The sequence below is a fragment of the Nicotiana sylvestris genome, chromosome 1 (assembly GCF_000393655.2).
Source record: "Nicotiana sylvestris chromosome 1, ASM39365v2, whole genome shotgun sequence".
NCBI classification, from domain to species: Eukaryota; Viridiplantae; Streptophyta; class Magnoliopsida; order Solanales; family Solanaceae; genus Nicotiana; species Nicotiana sylvestris.
Genome location: NC_091057.1, coordinates 94,148,900 through 94,169,557, shown reverse-complemented (window position 1 = coordinate 94,169,557; position 20,658 = coordinate 94,148,900). Strand labels below are relative to the sequence as shown.

Here is a 20,658-nt window from a genome sequence, read left to right as displayed (position 1 = left end):
CTGACTATGGGAACCCCTGTTGTAAGCCATGACGGTGTTGATCCTCGAATAGACAAAATCTCAGCTAGCCACAAGCAAGCTGCATCATCCATAGCTAGTTTTTCCAAGTATTGGACTGCCTCCACTTCTTCAAACCCCACATGAATTCAATGCACAGTTCAGATTTCACACTTTTGTCACCTTGGTAACCTTTTTGATGTGAGCTATATTTGCATGGAATTCTTTGACTAAGTGCTCATTTGCATCTAGGACATTGTGGTTGAACCATTTCCATCCTTTTTACTCCTGGAATTGTCTAAGGACAATGGGGTTGTGCTTGTTTAAATCTTTCATCAAGAATTGACGCTCAAGAGTGAGCGACCTCTGCGGCCACCCTTCTCTAAATTTGGCAAAGGCATTGGCACTAACGAATCTGTCTTCCCATTTCTTTGGTCTCTTTGACCTCTCTAAACCTCCCACTATAGTATCTCCCCCTCTACCATCGTCTGGGACATCATTATTATCATCATCTAAATTGATTGGAGCAGCTGGAACATGTGAGGAAGAGGGTGGAGCATGTGAGGAAGAAGGCTCAGAATCTTGACTACCCTCTTCCGAACCTTCAGAGGAACTGGCAGCAGAAGATGACTTATCTACCAAATGAAATCTACCCAAGATTTGTTGTAATTGGGCTTCCAGTTGTGCTTGCATGGAGTTATCCTCAGAAGTTTCCCTATATGGGAGATACTCACTAATCTCAGAAAGTTCGGGAGCTCTGTTGGTTGTAGCTTTCTTGTTTATGGCTCTTTGGATAGCAAGTGGCCGGTTACTCTTGCCTCCACTCCGGCCTCAGGAGGGTTGTTCCCTCCCTTTTGATGTATCACCTCTACCCCTTGATCTAACCATTGTCTGCAACATATAAGTCATATAAATCAGTTAGAATTGAATCTCATAATGTATACAAAAGCTTGATTGAAAGTTGCAGTAAAGCAGTCTTAGAAGGGGCAGTGCAGCCGCGGATTACCCAGTGCAGACCGCATAAAAGTGAGTGTGGCCGCACAACCAAAAGTGCGGACCACACAATTTTGAGTAGCCCCAGGTTCAGAATACTGGAGTCTCTGATCATTCGTCAGTGCAGACCGTACAAAAATAAGTACGGTCGCACAAGTCCACTACGGACAATATATGTTTGAGTGCAGTCCACACAATTCAAGCACACAGAAGCCCTAAGTTAAAGGACTGCAGACCGCACAAAAATGTGTGCGGCCGCACAATTTGAACTGACATGATACTAACTATAAGATTCATACAAGTGTTTTGCAAGAATTAGACATGGCCCTAACAATTAAGCATGATTAGCTATTTACCCAGGCGCCAATTAACAATTATGAAGCTACCCACATGATTTTGAGCAAAGACGATTAACTTTTGACATTCTTAGGCATGAACATAACCCTAGATAAAAGAACAAAACTAATAAAAGATGAAAAATCTAAAGATGAAATTAACATACCAGTAATGAAGGATGCAAGTCATCTACAAATATGAAATGCTTGAAGTTTGATAATTAGTGGGGGATGCACCGTGTTTCCTTAGGGTTTGAGTGTTCAGAGAATGTAATGAGTGAAAAGTATATATATATATATATATATATATATATATATATATTGAAAATCCCTATTTATAGGTTGACCCGTCGAGGCCAGCAGTTACCTGTTTGTGGTCGCACAATTTTGAGTGCGGTCCGTACTCCTTACCTGAACCTTGGAGGAATTACTGCGGACGCACAAAGTGCGGCCGCATAATTTGTGCGGACTGCACACATTTGTTTACGGACGCACTTTGTTAAGGAACTTTGACATGCCAAACTTTAGAGAGCATGCATTTGTTTATCTTCCAGTTGTGCGACAACACACAGAATTGTGTGGCCGCAAAGTGACTATGCGGTCCGCATAATTCTGGTGCAATCCGCACTTTTCTGATACTTAGCCAAAATTTTCATGCACAGTCCTTGCAATGCACACCCATTCCTACATACACTTCAAAACTAGTTAGCACAAAATAAAACCTATCTAATCTAAAGAAGAAACCTAAGAGAAAGAAAAAGACACATGGATTGCCTCCCAAGAAGCGCCCGATTTAACGTCGCAGTACGACACAAATTACCATTCACTTGAAATGAAGAACCGCCACAATGTGGCCATCATCAACCTTTCCAAGATAATGTTTAACCCGCTGCCCATTGACTCTAAACACCTCATCATTTTTATTTTTCAAATCTAGAGCACCAAAGGGGGTTACATTCACCACTTCAAAGGGGCCACTCCATTTTGACTTCAACTTGCCTGGAAACATCCATAACCAGGAATTGGACAATAGCACAAGATCACCTTCTTTAAACTCCTTGTTGTAGATGTACTTTTCATGGAGGTACTTCATCTTCTCCTTGTAAAGGGACAAACTTGTGTAGGCATGATACCGGAATTCACCAAGCTCATTCAAATGTGCCACTCTTAAGTTTGCATTGACATCCCACTCAAAGGTCAATATCTTCAAAGCCCACATGGCGTTATGCTCAAGTTCTACCGGAAGATGACACGCCTTACCAAACACCAATCGATAAGGAGACATACCAATCGGCATCTTGTAGGCCATCCTATAAGCCTAAAGAGTATCATCAAGTTTTCTTGACCAATCCGTCCGGTTGGCATTCACAGTCTTTGACAGAATACTCTTGATCTCCCAGTTGAAGACTTCAACTTGTCTGCTTGCTTGAGGATGGTAGGGGGTCGAGACTTTATGAGTGACACCATACTTGGTGAGTAAGGTATCAAAATCTAGGCTGCATAAATGCGAACCCCCATCACTAATAATGGCCCTCGGAGTACCAAACCTTGTAAAGATGTTCTTCTTCAAAATGCCACCACATTTCGAGCTTCGTTGTTGGGTAAAGCCACGGCTTTAACCCATTTTGACACATAGTCCACAGCTACCAAAATGTAAGTGTTTCCACAAGAGCTCACGAACGGTCCCATGAAATCAATATCCCAAACATCAAAGATATCAATTTCCAAGATGGTAGTGAGGGGCATCTCATTCTTCTTAGAAATCCCACCGGCCCTTTGGCATTCATCACAACGCTTGACAAGCTCACTAGCGTCCTTGTAGAGAGTAGTCCAACAGAATCTACAACTCAACACTTTAGTAGCCGTTCTAGCTCCACCATGATGACCACCATACGGTGAAGAGTAGCAAGCCTCAAGAATTCCCGTTTGTTCTTCTTCCGGCACACATCGTCGGATCACACCATCGGTACATATCCGAAAAACATACGGCTCATCCCAATAATAATCAAGGCAATCCCGTTTGAGATTCTTCCTTTGGTTTAAAGAGAACTCATTCAGTACAATACCGCTCATAAGATAATTGGCTAAATCGGCAAACCACTGCATCCCGGTCATTGATGTGAGCACGTGATTTTTGTCTCATACGAATTACTCCAAAATAATTCCCCAAAAATTAGGTTTTGGCTTTGATTATTTGTTATTTTTAGGAATTGTTGCGTGATTTTTCTGATTGTTTGCATATGTTTGTGTGCATGTTTAATTTTATTAATGCATTAAAACTACAAAAATATAGCATTTGCATTTAAGATTTGATTTTTTACATTTTTGGTATTAATTAATAATTAGGTGTTTTACAAAAATGAAAATTCGCAAAAAATAACATATTTTGTATTTTGGTCAAATTGTGTGATTTTCTTTTAATTTAGTATTGCATTATTTGTTATAATTCAGAACTTAAGAGATTGTTAAAAACGGAAACTTAAGGGTAATATTGGGGATTGTTTAATAAAAAGGGTATTCACCTAATTGATAAGCTTCTCAATAGTGGTAGGATTAGAATTACACTAGCTAGTTTAAGTGGACAATTAAGAAATAAAAAGCTGAAAATGATAATGGGAATGACACTAATTGATTAATTTAGAGAAAATAAGTTAGTGGGGATAATTAAAATAAAGGAAGGGACACTAGTAATGGAGATGACATTAATTGAGTACCTATAAGCAAGGACATTCTGAGGAGAAGAATAAAGAAGGGGGCGGAGAGAGCGGTATACACTCAATATACTCTCTGGATACACTGGATATACAGGGGCAGAATTCATTTTGGAGAGAGTAAAAAAGATATAACCAAATTTTCTGAAATATTGAGAGCGTAAGAAAACCAGAGAGAGTTCAAAGCTAGAAAGAGAAAACAAAGAGAGATTTCCGGACTATTTTTCTTCTCCATTTTTACTGGTTTTCTCCGTGTTGCTAGGATTTCTGGATTGAGGTGTTGAAGCTACTGTGTTGGGCTTTCTGCTGCTGCATTTTGTTGTTTGTTGTTGCTGATTGCTTACCCCATTTTTCTGTTCTACATTCCAGGTACATGTCCTTAAACTCGATGTATGTAAATATCCAGTTGAAAATGAATGAAGTAGAGGCCTAGTGTAACTGTTTTCTTGCAAATTGAATAATGGATCTTTAATTTTCAGAATTTGTCGATCTTTTCCCATTAGTTGGTTGGGAGATGTATAATATTTCATGTTAATTCTAATTGAACTAGTTCGAATGACTGTTTGTAATCTCACCTAGATTTCATATGCCCAAAGAAAAGAGATGAATGAACTCATATTAATATGTTAAGTTACGTCCCTATTTCGGTAATTCGAGCGGCCACTGGATTTGCATTGTATTTGACTATTTTGCATTGCCTATGGCAATTGAGAAATGAATGTTGGAAGTAGATTTGATCTAACTTTCATGCGTGAATTAATATGTATATAAGTTTCTTTAAGAGTTGAATCGTCTAATGATTTAGACGCGATTTAAGGTATTAAAGTAATTATGTACACGTTCGCGTGACATAATTACGATTCTAAGAATCAATTCGGAGTATGCGTTCACGTAATTTCGAACCAACTTTCTCAATAATAAAATGATTGCTAATAGGCCGCTAAATTAATTTTATTTCATATAGCTTGAGGTGTGCCATCAATAATTTAATCATACATAGCCCTCGTATTAATTTTGATATAAAATGACAAATGTTCGTAGTTTACTTTAGGCACGTTTAATATACTATCGTGGTTGTGGACACGTTCGCGGGACATAATTACGATTTCTAAAAACAAAATCGGAGTATGCGTTCGTGCAACTATGGTTGAATTTTTTTATAATAATAAATCGTTACTAATTGGGGACACATCCGCGTGACATGATTTTTGACGCATCAACAAACGGGTGCACCTACGCGTGACCCGTTTCAAGATAATTTTCTTAATCAAAAAGCGTTTAAAGTTAAAATTGCACATAGGTTCAAACTGTTCTAAATCCGATAATTAAGCCGGATATAACAGTTAAACGACCGTGCTAGAACCACGGAATTCGGGAATGCCTAACACCTTCTCCCGGGTTAACAGAATTCCTTACTCGGATTTCTGGTTCGCGGATTGTTAAACAGAGTCAATCCTTTCCTCGATTCGGGATTTGAACTGGTGACTTGGGACACCATAAATTATCCCAAGTGGCGACTCTGATTTTTAATAAATAAATAATCCTGTTTCGATTATCCTTTAATTGGAAAAACTCCACTTATACCCTTCTAGGGGGTGTAGGAAAAAAGGAGGTGTGACAGCTCTGGCGACTCTGCTGGGGACCGAACCTAGAATCTCTGGTTCAGGGTTCAAGAATTCGAGCTTAGAATAATTGTTATATTTGGCTTTATTTATTATCTGATTTTTACATGTTTGTGCCTAATGTGCTAAATGTTGTTTTTTTACCGCTTTGATATTATCTGAATTGTATATATAAACTGCTACAAAACCCTTCTTCTTTCTGAGTCTTCTGAATTTATGGTGCACACGTGCACGTGGCCCACTTTTCTGTTAGAAATCATACCAAGTAGAACGAGGTTGGGTCAAGTAACTAGGCCGGGTAGACTTTCGTGCTCCCGGTACGTTGCCCCCGCCTCGGCTCGAGCTGTCCGCTCGGGTAAGCCAGGTCTAGAACAAATGTACCCAGGTTTTTAAACATAGAATAACATAGCCTCATGTCGGATCCCTAGTAGGAACGCTTGTTTGCATCACGTGCATCTGACTTTTGGGACTCAACACAGGGGTTGGGTCTGTCTAGGACAGGTGTACCCCAAAAAATAAAAGAACATCCTGATGCATCCTAATGTGCTACATGTTGCAATCTTCAAGGGTAAAAGGTTCATTTGGCGAACCAATGATAGTTGAGGGCAAATGAAAAAAAAGAGAAAAAAGAGGGTGAAGTGTGAAGATAAAGCGAGCTTGAAAATTAAAAAAAAAAAAGATTTTGCAAGTCTCATCATTTTTCGAAAAAAAAAGAAAAAAAAATCTTATTCTCGCCTGTATCCAATCTGCCCGAACTACGCAAACCTGATTTTCGTCTCTCGGGGCGGGATACGTAGGCAACCCACATAGGGTCCGGTCTTACTAGTAAATATTATGTTCTTGGCTTTGCGGGGTCTTAGCCAAATTTTGCACTTCTAGCCACTTTTTGGCCAAATAAGCCATTTTGCAAAAATAGCCTCAATCATGTCTTGCATGTGTCCAGTAGGGAGTGTTATTGTCTTACATAGTGTTGGTTTAAAATTTTCTCATAAAGGTGTGGATTTATTTACCGGTGTTTGAGCATGACAGACACGCCGTGACCATCCAGTCAGGATCGCTCAATCAGGAGTTGCTTAAGGAGATTTGTTTTATTTTTATGTTTTGAGTCCGTTCTTCATTTTATGTCGTCTTTTACTTTCTAGTTTTTTACAGTAATGTCAAGTCTTTTGTTATTGTATTTTCTTCTTTATATTTGAAAAAATGTGCTGTAACTCAAAAATCCAAAAAAAGAGATATTGCATTTTATATTTCCGTTATAAGTTTTCTTTAGATTACTAATTCTAGAAATGAAAAAACAAAAAATTTCTGAGGTTGTTTTTCCTTTAGACAATAAATATCTAGGACTTAAAATGAATTGTTTTTATGTTTCCTTTAAGTATAGTAGGACCAAAATTCAAAAAAAAAGAGAATTTTCTTTTAGTATTTCTTTAAAAGCTTTATTTAAGGTGTTAATTCAAAATCCAAAAAGATTTTCTTTTGAGAAGTTTCTTTGGGAAATTAGTGAAAAATAAAATATAATTCTTTTCATTAGAACTTTAGGATATTGTAGAAGAAAAAAAAGACAACATACTTTATCTTTGATTTATTTTCAGAGTTTCTCTTTTAGGCAATCAAAATTGAAACCCAAAAATATTTTTTTGCTTGTTTCAAAATCTTGCGTCAAGATATCAAATGAAAATTCAAAATAATTTTCTGTGGTTTATTCTTTAGATTTTCTTCCTAAAAAAAGAATCAAAAAAAATATATTTTTCTCTTTTAGGATATTTCCTTAATAGAATATTTGTTTAAAAAGGATAAAAAAAAATATGCCCGTTAAGCTTGAGTTTAGAATAGGTCATAGAACGTTAATTCAAAAAAAAAGGGATTTGCTAGTTTTATTTATCTTTTCTCATCAGAGTAGTTGTGGAGGTAAAAAAAAGAAAAAAAGGAGAATGTCAGTTTGTTTACTTTATTCCCGTTCTTCTAGAACTACGCAAAGATCTGATTCATGCGGCGTCATGATACGTAGGCAACCTACATAGGGTTCGATCGAATCATTTTATTTTTTTAAAAGAAACAAAAAGAAGGAAAAAAGGGGGGAAAAAGAAAAGAAAAAAGGGTGAAATTATGGGACGTGAGAAATGAGAGGAAAGGAAAGAGTGATAATTAAAAGAAAAAAGAGAGGAAGGAAAATGATCAAGCAAGTGCTAGAAAAGCAAAGAAAAGGGAGGTTGAAATGAACAAATTGGGATGATGCCAAGTGACCTTATGACCCTCGAAGTCATTCTAGAACAGTTAATTGTGGCTAGGTGCATTGCACGCAATGTGATATTTTTGTTGTTAAATGCCTTAACGCTAACGTGATGGCCTCATTTTGTTATATTCATAACAGAAGGGTGGTTGGTTTGTGGTTTTTAAAGTTGTAACTCTTCTCTACAACACAAAGTCAAAAGGTAATGGCAGACAACAACAGAACTGAGTTGGTTGATACCGGTGCCCGAAAGCAGTTGGTTGACAGGACAATAGGTTGGTTGAAGAGGTAGAGATGTTAAGACAACACATGGCTGACATGTATCAGGCTTGGATGACTGGGAAGGCACCCCCCCCACCACCTAGCTTCCTAGATGCTGCCCTTACCCAAACTCCGGACACAATGTCAGATGATCCTCCATACTCTCCAGATCTACCCGCTTATCACAACTTTCTCAACCACCCTAGTAGCTCCATCACTCGTCCTCCAACTATCTTTTCCCAAAAGTGCCCTCCTGTCATATCCACTATTCCCAATAATGAATATCCACTCAAAGCTCATGACCAAAACTACCCCATAGAGGTTGCCTACAAGGTTCCTGACTCATACAAGAAGAGCCCTCGGGATAAGCTTCATGTTGAAAATGAAAGGTTCACAGGAAGAGAAGGGAAAGAAGGGATACCCAGGAGGCTGAAAGGCATAGAAAAATCCTTGAAGAACAAACAAGGAAGGGAAGACCAGGGTAGCATGGCTTACAAAGAACTGTCTGTGTCCCCTGACGTTCGCCTGCCCGCGGGGTTCAAAGTGCCAAAATTTAACTTGTATGATGGGTGTGGAGATCCGGTAGCCCACCTGAGGGTCTATTGCAGTGGAATGAGAAGCGTTGGAGAGAAAGATGTCCTGTTGAGGGCATATTTCAGTAAGAGCCTAACTGGGGCAGCTTTGGACTAGCATATTCGTCAAGATGTTGGTAAGTGGCCTACATTGGAGACATGGCTCAAGATTTTGTTCGATACTTTCAGTACAGATCAGGCGTTACCCCATACCGCTCCTCCCTATCTAGAATGGAAAAGAAGCCGGAGGAAAGCTTTAGAGAGTTTAGGCTCAGATGGAGGGAACAGGCTTCTCGAGTCAATACCTCGATTGGTGAAGAAGAAATAGTTGAGCTTTTCCTAAGAGCCCAAGGGCCCACCTACTTCAGTCATTTGATCCCGGCCTTGGGAAAGCCTTTCAAAGATGTGTTAAAAATGGGGGAGCTACTAGAAGAGGGAATCAAGTCAGGCAAAATCATGAGTTGTTCGAAAGACATTCAGAACATCCCAGTAAGCTTGGGTGGAAGAAAGAGAAACAGAAAAGATGATCCGATGGGCTTTCCCGATCAACACTTCCAGCCTCGACATCATCCCCATGGATATCCTGATGCACCTGGTGATCCTCCCCAATGCCACTTCTCTCCACGGAACTCCCAAAATCGTACATCACTCTCTCAGTACCCGGCTCCACAAAATGCCTATCCACCCCCACGAGCCTATCGAAAACCCCCTGGATCAGGTTTCTGGCCCAATCAAGCATTTAAGAATGAGAGGTTGCTGAAAAAAGAAAAGGCTTTCACCCTATTGGGAGTGTCATACGCCAGTTTGTTCCAAAAGTTGAAGCAATTGGACATGTTGAAGCCGATCCAGATAAAAATGCCAAACCCTCTTCCAAAGAAGTTTGATTTTTCTCAAAGGTGCGCATATTGCTCAGATGCCCCGGGTCATGACATAGAGGAGTGTTGGAATCTGAAGAAAGCAATTCAGAAGTTTATTGATGCAGGCGACATTGTTGTGCAAAATCCAGATGCAGCAAACACTAGCCAAAGTCCATCGCATATGCATAATGAGACGCATATGAGGGGTATGATTTATTTTGAAAAAGAATTTGAGAATTCTTCTGAGAACTTCGGAGGTCCACATGCTACAAAGCTTTCAGCGCTATTAGAAGTTGATCCTAAGAAAGAGCAGGCAAAGGGAACCCAAAAGAAATTTGCTAAGAACAATGTGATGGAGACTTGTGAAGGTCCTAGTATTGTTGATGCAGAAGTCAGTGACTAAGATGTTGAGTTTGGTGATTGGAAAGACGCTCTTTTCTTGGTTAGCCAGGAATGAGTTTGGTGGTTTATTTTGTTGTCATTTCTGTTGTTCGGATTATTCCAAGGGTTGTAATCCGGATATGGTCTTATGATTCAAACCCTTCTATCCTTTTATTTTGCCTAGTTTATTTTTCGTAGTAACTCATTTAGTGTTGTCTAGGTTTGTTCCAGGGTTGTAACTCAGTTTAGTTTGCTTGTTTTGTTGTTCAAACCCCTTTCACCATCTGTCTAATGTAATTTTCTGTTTTCTGTTATTTTTAGTCATTTTTGTTTAGTTCTCTTTTCCTTTTATAGTCTTTTTCCTGTTGACTCCAGTGACATGACATGCACTCGTAATTCTCAGCTTGGTTTTAAAAGTAAGTTTAGTCACGAGGCAATGAAACAATGTTGAAGATGTAGGGACATTGGAGGGAAATAAGTGAAGGCATTTTGAGATCACTTCAAGCCCGAATTGTGTGAAACTGGGGCAGGTGGAACATAAAAATACACTATTGAAATGCATCATGCTGCGTCGGGTGAAGATAATGGCAAGTTTGCCCCAAATTTGTAGGGGGTCGTTCATGGTAATGAGAGTGAGAGTGTTGTCCAATGGTGTTTTGTATATAACATATGTAGAAGGCGAATATGTGGATATGGTCATCAAGTCTGGCGCAATCAAAAGATGTTACGAATGTTTTCCTTGGTTTGTTTAATTGTGTTGTTTGTACTTGGCATGTTTTGAAGATTGGAATGAAGAATGCATTTTGTTATGCTATCTAAACAATTTATCCTTCGTTACCCCTTTGAGACTTATTTATTTTCTTTCATACCCCTTTTTCGGAATCAGTAGCAAAGATCAGAAATGCAAGCATGAAAGATAAGTGAAGGAAAAAGAGAAAAGAAAAAGAATGAAAAAAGAGAAGAAAAAGAAGAAGAAAAGAAAAAAAAAGAGAAGAAAAAGAAAACAATAAAACAACAAAAAGAGAAAAGGAAGAAAGAAAAGAAAAGAAGAGGAAGAGGAAGAAAAGAAAAGAAAATTGCAACAACAAGGCAATTCATATGTCATGAACTACGTTCGACCTGATTCCTTTTAAGGATACGTAGGCAGCCTCACGGTTCGGTCTCATCAAAAGAAAATTCAAAAGTCCCCAAGCAAGAAACTGGGGCAGAAGTTGTGGTAGTTGTAAGAAATCTGATTCCGAAAGTTGTAATTTTGAACCCAATTGAGTTGTTTTGAGTCTTTTGATACCCTTTCTTCCTAACTCCATCCAAAAACCCACATTACGGTCCAAAGAAAGACCTTCCGACTAGTCTTCAAGACATGCCAAGTCGAGCAAGCAGAGATGATTCATATGAAGGGCAACACTCTGGTTCAAGCAAAAAAAAGGACAGAATCTTATTGATGAAAACCCCCACGGGTACCGCAAGGCGATGAAATCTGAGAGAAATAAAAAGTGAGAGAGTCTTATTGGTGAAAACCTTCACGGGCACCTTGAGGCGACTATAAGATGAGAGAAAAGAACAAAACGAGAGAGGCTTGATGGTGAAAACCCTCCGGGCACTACAAGCCGAATAAGGATTGTGAATCAGATTGGATAATCGGAGCATTGAAGCCCAGTTTCATGGTTTAAGGGTACAACAAGAGTTGAACATCAGATTTGCTTCACAGAATAGGCCACAAGTGCATGTCATGGCCATTAGAGTTGGTATCCACGTCTGATAGGTTTCTACTTTGTAGTTTTCTTGTTAGGAATAATCTCTTCCTTTTGTCCTATACTCTATGCCTTTTGTCTAGGTTACTCCCTCTCTTTGAGTCTGTTTGGTCAAAACAAGTGAGAAATGACTTCAAAATTTGCTACCAGCTTTCCAATTGCACAAAATGGGGTCTGGCTAGCACATCAAAGTGTCACAAGTCAGGAAAAACAACAAGAGCACTGAGCTGGTAACAATCAACATACTTTGGGATCCTTGTGAAACACAAAGGTTTGGTACATATCAAGTCATGGACAATGCAACGGGTGGATGGTATTAGGTGAAAAGATCAAAGGTATCTTCTGTGGTAAGATTGACAAAAATGGTTAACCAGTGACAAGTGAGGTTTTCCAAGTAGAAATCAAAACTAGCATGGCAAGTGAAGGAGCAATAGACCTCAAGGCCAAGACCAGTGGTTTAATTCAAGAAAGAACAGCATATGCACTGAGTGGGTGACAATTGTCGTACTTTGAGGTTCATGTGAAAACACAAGGGTTTGGTAAATGTCGGTTTATGAGCAATGCAACAGATAGAGGGTATTGGGTCTGAACGGAGAAGAGGTATTTTCTGTGATATGGGTGACAGAGAAATTGGTTAGTCAATAAGCAAGCAACGTCTTTCAAGGTGAAATCAAAGTGATAATGGCAAGTGAAGGAGAAATCATCGCAAAGTCAAGGCCACAGACCAACCACCATATTTAAACTCACAAGTTTTCTTTGTCTGAAACAGGGACAAAAGTTGTGTTCATATCAAAGTTGGGAAGCTTGAAATTTTCAGGTGTAATGCCCCAATTCTGCTTACGCAAAGGCTATTGAGAAGATCACACATAATCCGTAGGAGATGCACTTCCTAGTCTGGGTTTTCAAGTTATATTTTGTTGTAGGAGACGCACTTCCTAAACTGAGATTTTACCCTTTAGGAGACGCACTTCCTAGTTTGGATCATATGAGTTTGAGTCACTGATGGTTTTACCCCTAGGAGACGCACTTCCTAGTCTAAGTCTTCCAAATTACATTTTGTTTTAGGAGACGCACTTCCTAAATTGATAGTTCATCCGTAGGAGATGCACTTTCTAGTTTGGGTCATTGATGTTTCACCCATAAGAGATGCACTTCCTAGTCTGGGTAGTTCAAGTTATATTTTTGTTTTAGGAGACACACTTCCTAAATTGAGATTTCACCCCTAGGAGACGCACTTCCTAGTCTAGGTAGTTCAGGTTATATTTTTGTTTTAGGAGGCGCACTTCCTAAATTGAGATTTCACCCTTAGGAGACGCACTTCCTAGTCTAGGTAGTTCAAGTTATATTTTTGTTTTAGGAGACACACTTCCTAAATTGAGATTTCACCCCCCTAGGAGACGCACTTCCTAGTCTGGGTAGTTCAGGTTGTATTGTTGTTTTAGAAGACACACTTCCTAAATTGAGATTTTCTCTTAGGAGACGTACTTCCTAGTCTGGTTCATTTAAGTTCATTCGTGGGAGACACACTTCCTAGCTTGAGTCATTGAAGTTTCACCCCTAGGAGACGCACTTCCTAGTCTGGGTTTTTCAAGTTATATTTTTGTTTTAGGAGACGCACTTCCTACATTGAGCTTTCCCCTAGGAGATGCAATTCCTGGTTCCACGCACTAAAGTTATACCCTTAGGAGACGCACTTCCTAGTCTGGGTTTTTTTAGGATACATTTTTCGGAGACGCACTTCCTAGTTTTGATCGTATGAGTTTTAGTCACTGAAGTTCTCACCCCTAGGATACGCACTTCCTAGTCTCGGTCATTTAAATTTATTCCTAGGAGACACACTTCCTAGTTTAAGTCATTAATGTTCCACCCCTAGGAGACGCACTTCCTAGTCTTGGTATTTCAAGTTATATTTTGATTTACAATATTGCTAACAACTCACAAATCTTCCTAGTGCAAACTGGGGAAGAAAATTTTCTTTGTTTTGTCTATTTTGTTGTAATCAGGCACCCACCTGGAGAACAAACGGAGACAACTCAAGTTTCTAGGGAAAGTAGTTTCCAAGGAAGGCAGTTCAAGTTTCAGGGGAATTGGTTCAAGGTGCAAGAGAAAATAGTGTCAAGTAACAAGAGAAGACGGCTCGAATTCAACAATCAGGCATCCACCTGAAGAAGAAGGGAAGGCATTTCAAAGAATACCATTCAAGTCAGCCACAAAGGAACTTATGAGGAAGATACAAGTCAACAAGGCAACATCAGTCACAAGATCAAGTTTGGAAATAAATCTTTGTAAAGCATAGATTATAGCTTAATCTAGCTTCTTCATTTTTGTCATGGTGTAATAAGGAGGTCAGTAGGCAGTATCAACAGCAGCAACAACAGTAACAGTAAAACCGCAGCTTCATGGTAGTCCCAGCTACTAAAACTTTCCGAACTACATTGACCTGATTCCTTTATAGCCAAGGATATGTAGGAAACCTTTGAAGCAGAGGTTGGGTCAAATCTTTCAAAAAATGCTTCCCACGGAGTGTTCAAACAGGCAAAAATCGCTCGTATCCGCTCACTTTATCTTTGCACGAAAACTCTTCGTGTTTCCGGACAAAGAGGGGCAGCTGTGAGCACGTGATTTTTGCCTCATACGAATTACTCCAAAATAATTCCCCAAAAATTAGGTTTTGGCTTTGATTATTTGTTATTTTTAGGAATTATTGCGTGATTTTTCTGATTGTTTGCATATGTTTGTGTGCATGTTTAATTTTATTAATGCATTAAAAATACAAAAAATATAGCATTTGCATTTAAGATTTGATTTTTTACATTTTTGGAATTAATTAATAATTAGGTGTTTTACAAAAATGAAAATTCGCAAAAATAACATATTTTGTATTTTGGTCAAATTGTGTGATTTTCTTTTAATTTAGTATTGCATTATTTGTGATAATTCAGAACTTAAGAGATTGTTAAAAACAGAAACTTAAGGGTAATATTGGGGATTGTTTAATAAAAAGGGTATTCACCTAATTGAGAAGCTTCTCAATAGTGGTAGGGTTAGAATTACACTAGCTAGTTTAAGTGGACAATTAAGAAATAAAAAGCTGAAAATGATAATGGGAATGCACTAATTGATTAATTTAGAGAAAATAAGTTAGTGGGGATAATTAAAATAAAGGAAGCGACAATAGTAATGGGGATTACATTAATTGAGTGCCTATAAGCAAGGACATTCTGAGGAGAAGAAAAAAGAAGGGGGCGGAGAGAGCGGTATACACTCAATTTACACTATGGATATACTGAATATACAGAAGAAGAATTCATTTTGGAGAGAGTAAATAAGATAGAACAAATTTTTTGAAATATTGAGAGCGTAAGAACACCAGAGAGAGTTTAAATCTAGAAAGAGAAAACATAGAGAGATTTCCGAACTATTTTTCTTCTCTATTTTTACTAGTTTTCTCCGTGTTGTTGGGATTTCTGGATTGAGGTGTTGAAGCTACTGTGTTGGGCTTTCTGCTGCTGTATTTTGCTGTTTGTTGTTGCTGATTGCTTACCCCATTTTTATATTCTACATACCAGGTACATGTCCTGAAACTCGATGTATGTAAATATCCAGTTGAAAATGAATGAAGTGGAGGCCTAGTGTAACTGTTTTCTTGCAAATTGAATAATGGATCTTTAATTTTCAGAATTTGTCGATCTTTTCCCATTAGTTGGTTGGGAGATGTATAAGCTTTCATGTTAATTCTAATTGGACTAGTTCGAATGACTGTTTGTAATCTCACCTAGATTTCATATGCTTAAAGGAAAGAGATGAATGAACTCATATTAATATGTTAAGTTACGTCCCTATTTCGGTAATTCGAGCGGCCACTGGATTTGTATTGTATTTGACTATTTTGCATTGCCTATGGCAATTGAGAAATGAATGTTGGAAGTAGATTTGATCTAACTTTCAATGCGTGAATTAATATGTATATAATTTTCTTTAAGAGTTGAATTGTCTAATGATTTAGACGCGATTTAAGGTATTAAAGTGATTATGTACACGTTCGCGTGACATAATTACGATTCTTAGAATCAATTCGGAGTATGCGTTCGCGTAATTTCGAACCAACTTTCTCAATAATAAAATGATTGCTAATAGGCTGATAAATTAATTTTATTTCATATAGCTTGAGGTGTGCCATCAATAATTTAATCATACATAGACCTCGTATTAATTTTGATATAAAATGACAAATGTTCGTAGTTTGCTTTAGGCACGTTTAATATACTATCATGGTTGTGGACACGTTCGCGTGACATAATTACGATTTCTAAAAATAAAATCGGAGTATGCGTTCGTGCAACTACGGTCGAATTTGTTTTTAATAATAAAGCGTTACTAATTGGGGACACATCCGCGTGACATGATTTTTGACGCACCAAACAAACGGGTGCACGTACGCGTGACCCGTTTCAAGATAATTTTCTTAATCAAAAAGCGTTTAAAGTTAAAATTGCACATAGGTTCAAACTGTTCTAAATCAGATAATTAAGCCGGATATAACAGTTAAGCGACCGTGCTAGAACCACGGAATTCGAGAATGCCTAACACCTTCTCCCGGGTTAACAAAATTCCTTACTCGAATTTCTGGTTCGCGGACTGTTAAACAGAGTCAATCCTTTCCTCGATTCGGGATTTGAACCTGTGACTTGGGACACAATAAATTATCCTAAGTGGCAACTCTGATTTTTAATAAATAAATAATCTTGTTTCGATTGTCCTTTAATTGGAAAAACTCCACTTATACCCTTATAGGGGGTGTAGGAAAAAAGGAGGTATGACAATTGAAATGGCTAACAATTGCTCGTCGGGAAAGGAATCATTAATCTCAATTCCGTCATGTGGCCTTCCCTCCTCCTCCAATTGGGACAATTGGTCCGCCACTTGATTTTCACTACCCTTGCGGTCTTGAATCTCTATATCAAACTCTTGTAATAGAAACACCCACCGCATCAACCTTGCCTTAGAATCTTTCTTGCTCATTATATACTGAAGTGCTGCATGGTCGGTGTGAACAATCACCTTTGTACCCATAAAATACGACCGGAACTTCTCCATATAAAAAATAATAGCAAGTAGCTCCTTTTCGGTCACTATGTAGTTGACTTGGGCATCATTCATGGTATTACTAGCATAGTAGACTAGATGGAAGATTTTGTTGATTCTTTGCCCCAACATCGCTCTAACCGCCACATCACTAGCATTACGCATGAACTCAAAAGGCAAGCTCCAATCCAGTGCAGTAATAATATGAGAAGTAGTCAACTTGAACTTAAGCAATTTGAATGCCTTCATTAATCTTCATTGAAATGGAACTTGGCATCCTTCTCCAAAAATTTGCACAATGGGTTTACTACCTTGGGAAAGTCCTTGATAAATCAGCGATAAAAACCCGCATGACCTAAGAAGCTCCTCACTCCCTTCACGGATGTAGGGGTAGGGAGTTTAGATATCACCTCAATTTTGGCCTTGTCGACCTCAATACCATGCTTTGAAATTTTGTTGCCGAGGACAATGCCTTCCTCGACCATGAAGTGACACTTTTCCCAATTCAACACCAAATTTGTCTCCTCATATCTAGCCAAGACCTTATCCAAATTGTTCAAACAATCCTCAAAAGAATTCCCAACCACATAAAAATAATTCGTGAAGACCTCAAGAATATCCTCCACCATGTCGGTGAACATAGCCATCATACGCTGCTGAAAAGTCGTCGATGCATTACATAACCCGAACGACATCCTTAAAAACAAGAAAGTACCATAAGTACATGTGAAAGTGGTCTTATCTTGGTCCTCGGGATCAATAAGAATTTGATTGTAGACGGAGTATCCATCAAGGAAGTAATAAAAAGCACATCTGACCAACCTATCAGCATTTGATCAAGAAATGGAAGCGGGAAATGATCTTTTCGAGTGACTTTGTTGAGCTTCCTATAGTCCATACACACTCTCCACCCGGTGATGGATCTTGTGGGGATCAATTCATTCTTGTTATTTGTTACCATAGCCATGCCCCCTTTCTTTGGGACACATTGCACCGGAGAGGTCCACGAGCTCGGAAATGGGGTAGACAATCCCATCATCCAACCACTTGATTACCTCCTTCTTCACCACCTCTTGCGTTGCTTTATTTAGCCTCATTTGATGTTTAATATAGGGTCTGGAATCCTCCTCCAAAATAATCTTTTACATGTAAAAGGCGGGGCTTATGCCCCAGATGTCCGCCAATGTCCAACCGATTGCTCTTTTACTCCTTTGTAGAACCTCCAATGTGGACTCTACCTGCATGTTAGTTAAAGAAGAGGAAAGAATAACCAGTAAAGTTCAAGAAGGGCCACGAATTCATACCTGAGATATGGAGGCAATGTCTTTAACTCCAATATGGGAAGTTCCTCGATTGAGGGCTTTGTTTGAGGATTCTTCCGGTTCTCAAGATCCAAAGATAGCTTGTGGGGTTCATAAATGTATGACCTCATTCCTTGCAATGCATTCACACATTCCACATAGCTATCATTCTCCTTATCATCATCAAGATTAAGCAACACAACTTACAATTTGTCCTCAACATTCATCGTGGCACTAGCATCATCAACAATCACATCCATCACCAAGTCCACGAATGAATAAACTTCATTACTATTTGGTTGCCTCATAGATTTGCACACATGGAAGACCACTTTTTCGTTACCTACCCAAAAAATGAGCTCACCAGATTCCACATCAACAAGAGCCTTCCCCGTATCAAGGAAAGGTTTACCCAAGATGATAGGCACCTCATAGTCCACTTCACAATCAAGAATCACAAAGTCTGTCGGGAGGATGAACTTGTTAACTCGAACCAACACATCATCAATAATAACCAAAGGCCTCTTCATTGTTCGATCTGCCATTTGAAACCTTATGGATGTGGGTCTTAGTTGTCCAATTCCCCGAAGTTTTGAATACCTAGTAGGGCATCAAAATGATACTTGCCCCGAGATCACATAAAGCTTTAGCAAAATAGGCACTCCCAATAGTGCACGGGATTATGAAAGCACCCGGATCTTCTAACTTAGGAGCCATTGAGTGCACAATTGCACTCACTTGATTTGTCATCTTAATTGTTTCACAATTCATCAATCTTTTCTTGGTTACCAAGTCCTTCATGAATTTTGCATATCCCAGCATTTGTTCCAAGGCTTCAACCAACAACACATTTATGGACAAACTCTTCATCATATCAATACACTTTTTGAATTGGTTCTTACTATTTTGCTTTGCAAGCCTTTAAGTGTATGGAGGAGAAGGCCTTGGCAATGGTGCCTTAGACTTTGGCACTACCGGTTTTGGCATGTCAATCATGTGTTCCCTAGACAGGTTCACTTCTTCTTGCGTCTCCTCCTCACTTTCATTAATATCAATTCTCACTTCTTCATTAGCTTGAACCATATTACTTGGGTTTTCATCTTCTTGAACCACAACATCTTCATCCACAATTCTTCTTTGATTTGAGGTGGTTGCATCTCCACCTTTTCCACTTCTAGTAGTCACGTCCATAGCATGTCCCGTATTATTCCCACCCTTTGAATTTACCACCGTGTCACTAGGTAGTGCCCCCTTAGGATGAGTATTCAAAGCTTGTGAGATGTGGCCTAATTGAACCTCCAAAGTTTTAATAGAAGTGTTGTGAGAGGCTAATTGAGCATCAGAGTCGGCATTCTTGTCCATCATATGTTTAAACATGTTCTCAATTCTACCTGTCTCATTGTTAGAAGAGCTCGCACCTTGAGAAAGATAGGGAGGTGGATTTTTCGGTTGTTGGAACATTGGGGTCCTTTGAAAACCCGACCCCCGGTTGTTGTTGTTGTTCCACCCTCCTTAGTTATTACCTCCCTAATTACTTTAATTGTTTCCACCCCAATTTCCTTGGTTACCTTGATTATTCCAATTGCTTTGATTATTGTTACCACCACTCCAATTGTCTTGGTGTCCTTGGTTGTTCCAATTGCCTTTATTTCCTTATGACCTCCATTGTTATTGATTTTGTCCTTGAGCATTGCTTCTTTGGCCTTGATAATTGTTGACATATTGAACTTCTTATTCTTGCTCACTGAACGAATCACCTTGATCATAGCCACTATCATCTTGCATGAATTATTCCGGATGGATTTGCATTTGTTGACCTTGTTGTCGTCTCTTGTTCATTATCATATTTACACATTCTATTGTATTCACTTATTTCGGCCCTTGAACTTGTTAAAGCCAAGGTTTTCATTGTAGTTATCAATTTGGCAATAACTTGCCCATGATCATGTAGCTCCTTGTGTGGGTGAATGACATTTGGGTTACCTTGAGGAACATTGGCTCAAATTTGCCATGCTGATGAGGTATCCGCCATCTCATCAAGAATTTCACAAGTTTCAGCATAAGGCGTGTTCATGAAATTCCCACCGGCGAGTTGATTTACCACACATTGATTCGTTATGTTGATACCCTTGTAGAAGGTTTGTTGGATCATTACCTCAGTCATATCATTATTCGGGCACTCTTTAACCATGGTATGATATCTTTCCCAAATCTCGTGCAATGGCTCATTGGGTTCTTGCTTGAACGCAAGAATCTCATCCTAAAGTGTTGCCATATGTCTAGGACAGAAGAATTTGGAAATGAATTTCTCCGCCAACTCATCCCATGTATGGATGGAATGATTAGGCAATCTATCTAACCAGTCCATTGCCTTTCCCCGTAGAGAAAAGGGAAATAGCCTCAACTGCAATGTGTCCTCGGAGACATTGGTTTGTTTGCTCCCTCAACAAGTATCGACGAACCCTTTGACACATTTGTAAGCATTTTGACTCGGAGCACCGGTGAAGAATCCCCATTGCTTAGGTAGTGTAAGCATCATATTGGTGACTTGGAAGTTGCCCG

General features: G+C 38.9%; 1 protein-coding gene across 1 annotated transcript; it reads right to left on the bottom strand.

Annotated features, from left to right (window-relative positions):
• Positions 1–776: 776 nt before the first annotated feature.
• LOC104227559 (uncharacterized) lies at positions 777–2,622 on the bottom strand. Its single transcript, XM_070150504.1, has 2 exons — positions 2,153–2,622; positions 777–888 (listed from the first exon to the last, which is right to left on the bottom strand). Exons 1-2 carry the CDS (start codon positions 2,620–2,622, stop codon positions 777–779), a joined length of 582 nt encoding a protein of 193 aa, XP_070006605.1.
• Between the last annotated feature and the right edge of the window lie 18,036 nt (positions 2,623–20,658).